The sequence below is a fragment of the Carassius auratus genome, chromosome 8 (assembly GCF_003368295.1).
Source record: "Carassius auratus strain Wakin chromosome 8, ASM336829v1, whole genome shotgun sequence".
Lineage (NCBI taxonomy): Eukaryota > Metazoa > Chordata > Actinopteri > Cypriniformes > Cyprinidae > Carassius > Carassius auratus.
Genome location: NC_039250.1, coordinates 8,414,070 through 8,424,723, shown reverse-complemented (window position 1 = coordinate 8,424,723; position 10,654 = coordinate 8,414,070). Strand labels below are relative to the sequence as shown.

At 36.4% G+C, this 10,654-nt stretch overlaps 1 protein-coding gene across 1 annotated transcript; it reads right to left on the bottom strand.

The window, feature by feature from the left end:
- Positions 1-183: 183 nt before the first annotated feature.
- Positions 184-9,673, bottom strand: cept1a (choline/ethanolamine phosphotransferase 1a). The gene is made up of 10 exons (XM_026269511.1): positions 9,459-9,673; positions 9,235-9,337; positions 7,433-7,840; positions 5,878-6,025; positions 4,965-5,106; positions 4,647-4,731; positions 4,323-4,454; positions 3,726-3,884; positions 3,297-3,422; positions 184-1,933 (listed from the first exon to the last, which is right to left on the bottom strand). Exons 3-10 carry the CDS (start codon positions 7,781-7,783, stop codon positions 1,796-1,798), a joined length of 1,281 nt encoding a protein of 426 aa, XP_026125296.1. The 5' UTR covers positions 7,784-7,840; positions 9,235-9,337; positions 9,459-9,673; the 3' UTR covers positions 184-1,795.
- Positions 9,674-10,654: the final 981 nt, after the last annotated feature.

Genomic DNA, 10,654 nt, shown 5'->3' with positions numbered 1-10,654 from the left:
TTGTTTTGTTTGCATTTTTATATTCTTTTTAATGTGTCGATATAGTTTTTTTATTTTATTATTTTTTATTCATTAGAAAGTTTAAGTCTTTTTTTATGGTTTTAGTTATGGTATGTCCAAAACCATGGTACATTTTTGCCAACATAACTATATTAAAACAAAACTGAGGCAGTGATCAAGAAATCGGTTAACATAAATATGACAATCTTTATTTCATGGTCATTAGTCGATTACAAAGTAAAGTTTTTGCTGTAAATCAACAAACAACAAAATTGACACATGTTTTGCAGATGCAGTGACAGACAATTTTATTTAACTGTGTGTGTATTGCAGCTTTGGTTGACCTCAGAGCGGCCCGGGTGAACGGGTGACGTATTTAAAAAAATGAATCAAAAGGGAGAAACACAAATACACAGAAACCCAGTTAAATAATGTTCACAACAGGGTTAAAACATTTTCAATAAAAGTCTCAAACCGAGAGACTAAAATAACACGTACAAGCAACTGCTCAGAGGTAGATGCAAAACATATCTTGAGAAATTTGCATGGAGTTCGACCGCTCTATTCATATTCTACGCTTGGAAGCATCCCATACAGTACCGCATTGTTTTGCAATATAAATCTGTCAAAAAAATTCCAGTTTTCTCTAAAACTAATTGGCATGAAGGTAAAAAAAAAAAAATTACATAATGACTGATTTCAGAATACTAATTTAATAATGCAACACACAGGAATATGAAATTGCATCCATGTCGAGTATGATGCTTACAAACAAAATATGATTTACACAAGAGGTTAAAAAAATATCAAAATCGCTGAGTCCAACTTATACTGTGCATAGAGGAGTAAACCGACAAGGCACAAAAATAAATTAGCGCAAGTTCACATCAACGAAGTATTTAGACCACAAACACTGATTTTTAGGTTTTAATGTCTGTTATTAAGGGTTCATATGTGTACAGTGTACTCACTTATAACCATTCTAGATGTCTATCTTAGCCCCAGTTATTATTAGGAAAATACAGCACCATCAAAATACTGTTTATGATACAGTTTTTATCATTTAGTGACATTGGCATACCTAAATAATAATAATAATCCCCTTCGAAACACTACAAACACAAAGTAACAAATGCATAGATAGAAAAATGATACATACTGTATAGATTAGTTTACTGAATAACATCAGAGAGGCTGAATTGAAATTCTCGAATTTCTGAAACATTGATGGAAATAAACTCTAGGGCCTGTTTTTCTTGTCATAAGGTCTGATGTTATCTCTTAGCTCTCTCTGAATGCTCTCCGCTCCTCTCAGACAACAGCACAGCTTTGTACTGGCAACAGTGACACTGGCGTTTAAGTTTCAATCTTGACATTTCATTTTGTTTCCAGTTAACGCCTATAGCGTTCTGTAATTACGAAACGACATTCAGATGGATTGTTGTCTGTTAATGGAATGGATTCTACACTGCTGGGCAAAATACTAGGTGCAAAACAAAAAAACATTTAAACTGTAAAATATTTTTTTTCAACATTCATAGTTGTGGCCTCTGTGGCAAATCTTCTAACTATGGCAAACAAAACTGGTCATGTAACAACAAAATACTGACAACTGAATGCCTGAATTCAAACCGTAGGATGCATATTCTATTTAATATTCCCTTTCGTCCTTCAAATATGCTCGCTCTTCATTATGAGAAGTTCATAACTTCAGCCATTTGGACTTTGTGAGCGGTTTTACATTCTCTGAAGTGCGTGACCTGTGGGAGGTGTTTGTGGGAGAGGGGACGCGAGGTTAGTGGTGATTTCTGCCGTCTGCCTGAACTCTGGACGGAGACGGAGGCTGGATGCTGAACACACGGATGTTTAAGTGTGTGGCGATCTGGTTACAGACACTCACGCAGTACCGCACCAGATCAACCGCTGACAGCACCTGCAAACACAAAGCAAAAAGCTAAAGCATGGCAAATGCATTTTTGATAAGTCAAGATGAAAAATTTAAAAGCAGCAAATTGCATGAGCTTTTTTAAGAGGTATGCTTTTTTGGGTTAAAGGAACACTTTCCAACAGTTGAGTTTTACTGTTCTCGAATCCATTCAGCCGATCTCCGGGTCTGGCAGTAGCACTTTTAGCTTAGCTTAGCATAGATCATTAAATCTGATCTCACTCAGAAATGACCAAAGAGTTTCTATATTTTTCATATTTAAAACTTGACTCTTCTGTAGTTACATCGTGTACTAAGACCGATGAAAGAGAATTAAAGGTTGCCATTTTCTAGGCCGATCTGGCTTAGAACTATACTTTCATTCCAGTGTAATAATCAAGAAACTTTGCTGCCATTCCATGGGTGTTGCAGGCGCAGTGATATTACGCAGTGCCTGAAAATAGTACACAAACTAGCTGGGAGTTAGAAAATTAGCCTATTTTCAAGTGGAGTGCTCCTTTAAATAAAGGTGAAGGTCATGTACTGTGTACAGTTAAAAAGATCTACACTTTTATACAGCTTGTCCCCTTCAGATAATAATGTTAGTTAAGGTTTCTAGAGCCAAAAACAGTAATTAATTTTTTCCACTCGCTCTGACCCTTAGAGCTATATGCTACTTTAACTTTAAGACTTCTATACTTCGGATATGATTAACAAGTATCTTCACACGTGATATGAGTAATAAGGAGATGAATACTAAATAAGTGAATGAAATGGTGAAATGGTAAAGTCAGTGTGAAACTCCATTCACAAACCATTTTACTTCTGTTGTCAGACATATTTCAAGGCAAATCAGGATGTTCAGTGAGAAAAAATTTGAATTAAAAACGCAGGTGCGACTTAACATCTTGCAATTCTGACTTTTTTTTTCACAGAATTGCATGATATGAGTTATGTAGTCAGAATTGTGGGATACAAATTTGCAATATGTTAGTTTTATTCAATGGCAGAAACGGGCTTCCATACACACCTCAATGTGTTTGTTGAAGAGCTGGTTATTATTTTACAGATTTCTTTTTACATTTGAAATGATGTGCATAATTGCGCATAATATGACCAGGAAAGTTTATTATTAATGTAAATCGTGGCAACTCTGATATCATGTTGACTTGAATGTGCTTGTTATTGTGACGTCACGACCATGAGAGTTTCTGAATGACCTTTGTTTCGACTTTGTTTCAACAACTAGACTCAGCAGGCCGTGTAAGAAGCCATGCAATGTGAAAATCAAAGTAGATCTACATACTACACTGAGCTCTTTATATCAAAAGAGCGAGGAAAATCCATGTTTTCAGACAGATGTCACACATACCAGAGCGACCCATAGAAGACAGTACTCATTGATGAAACTGTTGAAGTACTGGTTCAGGAACAGCAGAGCTGGTCCGGTGAAGGCCAGGTCGTTACAGTGCATTTCACTCTTTGTCATATGAGCAACCTAAAACGCAAAGCAGATGTGACTGTAGAGACCTGTACACTAATTAATGCTAATGCGGTTTGGGCGTGACAGGTGACTAACTCCAGACAACAATGATTAGTCTTTATATCAAAATATGCATAAAATCTTACCAACAATATATTTATGATTGCATGCAAGCCATAATTCTTCCTAAAAGCATGCAAAGTCTAAATGTTCAGGTAGAGATATATTGATAATCTGCCTACAGTATTAATAGAGAATGTCTTAAAAGCAGTTTATTTAGTAAAGTATACAGTATACTGATGTCTTTTGGGATCTTACCACCAGTCTGTTGGTGAGTTTGGCTGAGACACAACCAAACGCTAAGATGTAGAGACAGGGATGTCTCTCGAATAGCTGTACTGATGACTTCTTATAGATCATTAGAGCAAGTGTGATTACCACTCCTATGTGGAAGGATGGAGACAAAACGCTTGTCCCCTAATAAAAGAAGAAAAACAGCTCTGTCATTAATATATAGAGATATGTAGTAACAAGATTTGTTTTGATAATCAGATCATGTATGTTTAATAATGCATATGTCTGATCCATACTAGATCCATACTAGAATAGAAAAAAAATTCTTAAACATATTACATGAAAAAATATGCTTATTCATCATTTCACAGCAGTTTTCACTCTTTTAGTCATACTTAACATGCTTTAGCTGAAATATATATATAAAACATTTAGGTCGGTCCAGTCGACTTAAGTAACCTATTTTATTTCAATTAAACTTTTAGAATTAAAAATACATTAAATAACACAAAATTATGAATTTTTTACATTCAAGTGTTTGTCACTATGAATTTTGTCATTTTTTTAAATTTTCATTTGTTTAGTAGTGTAAAAACCACCCACACTTGAGTTTGAACTTACCGCGATAGTAGATCCATTTTTGCCCATTCCGCCCGTAAATATAACCCGGAAATAGTTTGTGCAGGAGAAAATGGCACCCAGAAGAGTCAAAAGGCCGGGTACTTTTTTAACCTCTATATTTATCACAGGGATCTGAAAGATTGAAAACAAATCTCTCATATCCTGTTCCCAGGCATCACATTTATGAGAGCTTTTCACTGGGATTCTGCATTTCACTGAACACATGAAGCATGCAAGAGAATCAGAGTTCCTGACTGACCATGATATGCAGATGGTCTAATCATATGACCAAAACATGAAAGAATTAAGATTGATTTAAATTACCACAGATTCCCAAAAAGCCGTTCCTCCAATGGCAGCCAGTAAGTAAATGATTATAATGTAGATTTGAACCTCAGTCACATCAATTCTGCACAAGCAAAAAAGTGATTAAAAGATTAAATAAAATTAGTTAATTATTAATCTGACTCAATTCTTGATTTTCCTGTTCTATCTGTAGTACTTTATCTACCGTGCAACAGCAGCTGTCTGAAAGCTGCTGGTTTCCCATGAGCAGAACTGAATGTTCAAATATAATATCTGTGAACTGAACGTGAAGTACAGGTGCCACTGATTAGGATTAGGAGGATAGGTTTTACTCACATGCCAAAGCGCATCGTTCCAGAAACATACGTCTGCCAGTGAGCACAATAAAACATGAAGATGCCCACAAAACAACAGAAAAACATCCAGTCAGGGTGAGTGCCCAGCTGCACTGCTATACAGGTGCCCAGGACCACAAACACTGCATCAGAGAAAGACAGAAAACAACTGGTATTTTAACATCCAATAACAGAATCTTTCAGATAATAAACATGTGCGTACCGTATTTTCCAGACTATAAGTCGCACTTTTTTTTCATAGTTTGGCTGGTCCTGCGACTTATAGTCAGGTGCGACTTATTTATCAAAATTAATTTGACATGAACCGAGAGAAATGAACCAAGAGAAAACATTACCGTCTCCAGCCACGAGAGGGCGCTCTATGCTGCTCAGTGCTCCTGTAGCCTACATTGAAAACATAGAGCGCCCTCTCGCGGCTGTAGACGGTAATGTTTTCTCTTGGTTCTTGGTTCTAAATAAATGCGACTTATAGTCCGGTGCAACCTATATATGTTTTTTTTCCTCGCCATGACATATTTTATTCTTAGGTGCGACTTATAGTCCGGATAATTACGGTACATATGGAATTGGAGCTAATAAAATTGTACATTTAGATGGATGATACATTGCAGAAAAAAAGTCGAAACTATTTTTACACACTATTTTTTAAAATAGAACACCAGTCCATGTTATTTTAAATAGTAAAAATATTTCATAACATTACTGCCTTTGCCGTATTTTGGATCAAATAAATGCACACTTGGAGAATAAAAAAGAAAAAAATTATTTTGCCTGTTAGTGTATAGAGCTCAATCTTTTAAATAAATTGAATAATAAAGTAATAAAACACAGTGCCATGGATCTAAGTGTAATATAGTAGCTGACTGTATTTGCATACGCAAACGTGAGCAGACCTGTAGAGAGAGAGTCACAGCCGTGGTCAAAAAGCTCTCCAAGTGGTGTGCTGCTGTTGGTCCGTCGTGCCTGCTTTCCATCTATTGCATCCAACGATTGATAAATGAACAGACCCAAAGCACAGGCTAAGTATGTCCACGTCGGTGCCTGAAAAAGATAAAACAGGCTTAAATTTCTGTCAACTTTGATGCTTTGCACTGCACTAATGATTAACATGCAACTTCATACTTAATGCCACAAACGTGGATATGAAAGTGTTCTCTATCTCTATAAGCCTTATTGTGAATACAAATGATATGGAGAGAGAGGGTGCTGTATTGCAGACTTGAACAATGCAGATGCTTTCCATAACAGCAGGAACCATAAGACTGTTATAGCTGATAAACACAGGCTGTTACAGCGGACAGAACGAGCTGTCTCTGACAATACACCGGGTCTTAGTGCACTGTTTAAACAGACCACAGCAATTATCTCCTCTGGAAAGCTCAAAATATACTAAATTATGGCCTTCATAAACTATATGCACGGCAGGGTAAGGAGAACAGACTAGAATTTACCACAATTGCAACTTAATAATTATAGTTAGTTACACTTAGACTGATATTAAAAACCAGCAAAAAAGACCACATCCTACTGCATAAGATAAACAAAACTGATTTTAAAGTTGATAAAAGATCATGTCCATAATGGTAACTGCTACAAATCTAAACCTGATGCATTAATCAACAAAGACGACTGATGACCATTGTAACAGCTGTTAAATTTTAATAATCAAATAAAACTGATTTTGAATAATCAAAAAGGTCATGCTCTAATGGTGACCACTGTAATAGCTACTAAACATATAAATAGATTAAAAATGTGTCTTAAATCTGATTAATTATAAGTAATCAACAACAAAAAAACATAGGATACTGTAATAGATATTATATACTGAACATTTTACTAAAAAACAATGATGATGACCACTTTAATAACTTTTAAAACTAAAGCTAAAAACCGATATTAAAATCAAAATTTCCTACTGTTGAGCACTGCAACAGCTGTTAAATATTCATAATTTAAATATAATCAATCCAAAAAAAAAAAAAAGGACCGGAAATCTACTGTAAAAGCTACTTAGAATTCATAAATTGACTGAACTGATATTAAAAGCAATAACAATTAAAAGTGTCCTGATAGTGGTCACTGACTCACTGCAAAAGCTACTAAACATTTGATTATAACCGATAATAAAATTAACAAGAAGATAATATCTTGATAATGACCACTGCAACCACTGTTTGATTCTAAAATTCATAATAATTTTAAACCAATATTAAAGCCAGCAAAAATGACCAGTGTAACTGCTGCTAAATAATAATAACTCCACTAAAACCGATATTAAAATAATGAATAATAATTAAAATAACTGCTACATATTTTTCCCATTGACATTCATTTGAATCTGTACTATACCACTGTTAGCAAGTGAAAATAAAATGAATAAGGATTTGCAGCTGATCTGTTTAAACCAGTATTGGAATCTCGTGAAGCAGTGGAAGTGCACGATACCTGTTCGGTGGCAGTAGGGCAGTAGTATACCAGTATCAGAGTAGTGATAATATTAGTAGCGAGTCCCACCATGGTGATGAGGTTCGGTGCCACCCAGAGAGGCACTTTGCTCACAAGCCAGCACCAGAACCTCTGCATGAAGGGCTCCAGGATGGACTGTCCCGCACTGCTGTACCGATGATCCTCCAGCCTTTTGAGCTGCTGCCGGGACAGATGAGCTACGGGGAGCTCCATCAGCTTAGTCAGGAGCCCGGGGCCCTCTTCCACACCTGGTGCGTTCAGGTCATGGGCCACGGAGAAATTGTTGTCGAAATCGGGCCGAGCCCGGACAGGTCTCTTGTGTGAGCTCATGCTTCTCTGTGTGGACGTGGTGAGCGTTGAATCCACAATGAGATTATGGGATTAGATCTATGGGAGAAAATCCAGTGGCATGCATAAATTATTTCCGGACAAGAACTCTGACACTCCTGAAAAACTGGAATTTATAATTAACAAAATGTTTTTACATGGTGGTGTAATAGTTACTTAGTTAACTGCTATTTAGTAAATGATTTCTATACGCTACAGTCAAGCTAGACTACAGTCTGGAACAATCAACAAGCTAACTGTATTGCTCAAGGACAACAGAGAATTTTAAAGATCAGATGGGACGAGGACTGTTTTCTCCCACTAAAAACAAAATGATCTGTATATTCTATTTGAATTCAATTATAATCAATAGCAAATGCATAATTATATGCATTTTACATTTTAAATAAAAATTACAGGCTTTGAATATATCTTTACATTCTAGCAGATGTTCTACCAGTGCTATTATACTTTAGAATTTTTTTACAGAATAAAATGAGAAGCAACATTAGATAAATATAGAATCATAAGCTGATATAATACTTAATTTTATTTAAATATGTTTTCATTTTAAAATGATCTAAATTAAAATTATTGGAAGAATATTCAATAATAGTATAGCAGATATTTTACTGACGTATACTTTATATAAATGTATACTTTGATATGCTTTTAAAATACTTTGCTCTGTCTTCAACCTCAACTTAAAGATTTTGTCAGCCTTTAATGTGTACAGAAGTATATAGTTGATCTCACAGCTATGGGGGGGAGTTGTGGGGAAGTCGTGGCCTAATGGTTAGAGGGTTGGACTCCCAATCGAAGGGTTGTGAGTTCGAGTCTCGGGCCGGACGGAATTGTGGGTGGGGGAGTGCATGAACAGTTCTCTCTCCACCTTCAATACCACGACTTAGGTGCCCTTGAGCAAGGCATCTAACCCCCAGCTGCTCCCCGGGCGCCGCAGCATAAATGGCTGCCCACTGCTCCGGGTGTGTGCTCACAGTGTGTGTGTGTGTGTTCACTGCTCTGTGTGTGTGCATTTCGGATGGGTTAAATGCAGAGCACAAATTCTGAGTATGGGTCACCATACTTGGCTGAATGTCACTTCACTTTCACTTTCACTTTCACTATAAAACAAAGAACATTATTTTTGTAATTTAATAGGGTTTTCAGTCCCCATAACATTTTACTTTAGGCATAACAAAATTTAGATGTGATATATTTATTTTTTGCAACTATAATTATATTAAACTCTATATAAAAGCGGAGTTGTGATTAATACAGTTCGTCTGTGATCAACAGTGCTTGAGTTCACCCAGCTCCCTCAAATACACCTGACATCACAGGAAGAGGGCAGTTACAGGAAAGAAAGATAAGAGCACGATGCACTGGGATTTAATAAAACGTAACTCCTGAAATATGGCTTTGATCTGTCGTATGTTTTATGACGTACTCACCAGTTAACTCTATTCATAAGATTTATAACAGCCCTTTAAAATCTGGAGGATGACGTCAGCTTGATAACAATCCCAAGAGTGACGTCGTCAGCTTGATAGAGATCTGTCAAACGTGTCAGACAAGATTATTAATGTGGTATACATGTTCAATTTTAATTATGTTAAATAAGTTTTTAGAGGCAACGTGATTAATGAAGTTGGGATGTGATAAATAGTAACGTTACCTTTGTTTACGTGGTAAAGATGTCTTTTCTCCCCGCAGCATTACACTGGAGATGCCCGTGTGATGCCAAAAGTTGAATTCCTAAAATGAATTATAGATAAATAAAAATGCCTGGACGAAGAAGGTGAAGGATGGCTAACCGACCGGGTAAACGGCGTGAATGAGAAGCGGAGGTGCGAAACGCGCAACTACAACGTCTTCCTGAAGTTAGCATTTCAAAATAAAAGCAAGCGACAAATGTTATGTTTTTTTTTTTTTTTTTTCATTAATCAGATGTGTTAATTTTTCAAATCCAATTATTTAAATTTGGAATAATAATGAACAGTCCTTCATTAAACCCATAGACTGTATAGATTATGCCCCGGTGTCCTGGCCAAATTGCCTTCACTGGCCCTTGTCAATCATGGCCATCCACTGAATTGGCTCTATTTCAATACATTTGTATTGCCAAAGCAGTTGCAGCTGGGCTGCTTACAAATAGTGCACATATTAACAGGAAGAATAATAAAAGTAATAGTAATAATAAAAAAGTATTAAGCATGTAGTGCAAAATGAATTAGTGTATAAATTAAAAATAAAATAAGATAAAGTATTAAATTTACAGAAGCAAAATATACATCCCAGTATTATAATAGAGTAATATGGTATAATATAATCTACTTGGAAACATCGGATCAGGGCAGATTGAGTGTTTTCTCTTCAATGGTGACAGACACACATTAAGCAGCAAACAAACAGTAGTTCTTGTGTTCTCCTAACAGATAGGCTACAGCAGTTTCTCCTGGTTTGAGAGTTTTAAATGTCGGATGGATCTGCTGTATTTTATTATAGGACACTGTCCGTGTATGTGGGGCATTCTGTTAGGAAGTACAGTTCTGTTTCCACCTGATTTAGATCAGTGTGAACACACGCTCCAGTGGCAGCCATGTTTTCGTGTCTGCCTGTCTCTATCATCAGCTTGTGATTGCTGAGTCTGTATAACTGGTCAGATTGCTTCTTGGTTTCTTTACTTTACACATTTTACTGTTGTTGTGTTTGGGTTCACCAGTGAGTGATGTAATCCTGTTTGTTTTGTGCAGTGATCTGATTGATTCTGATGCTGTGATTCAGAACAGAAAGGCCTCTGTCTCTCTCTCCTCTCCACATGCAGCTGGTGGGTGATGAGCGCACTGGCACCGTTGTGCTGTGGCATCATCC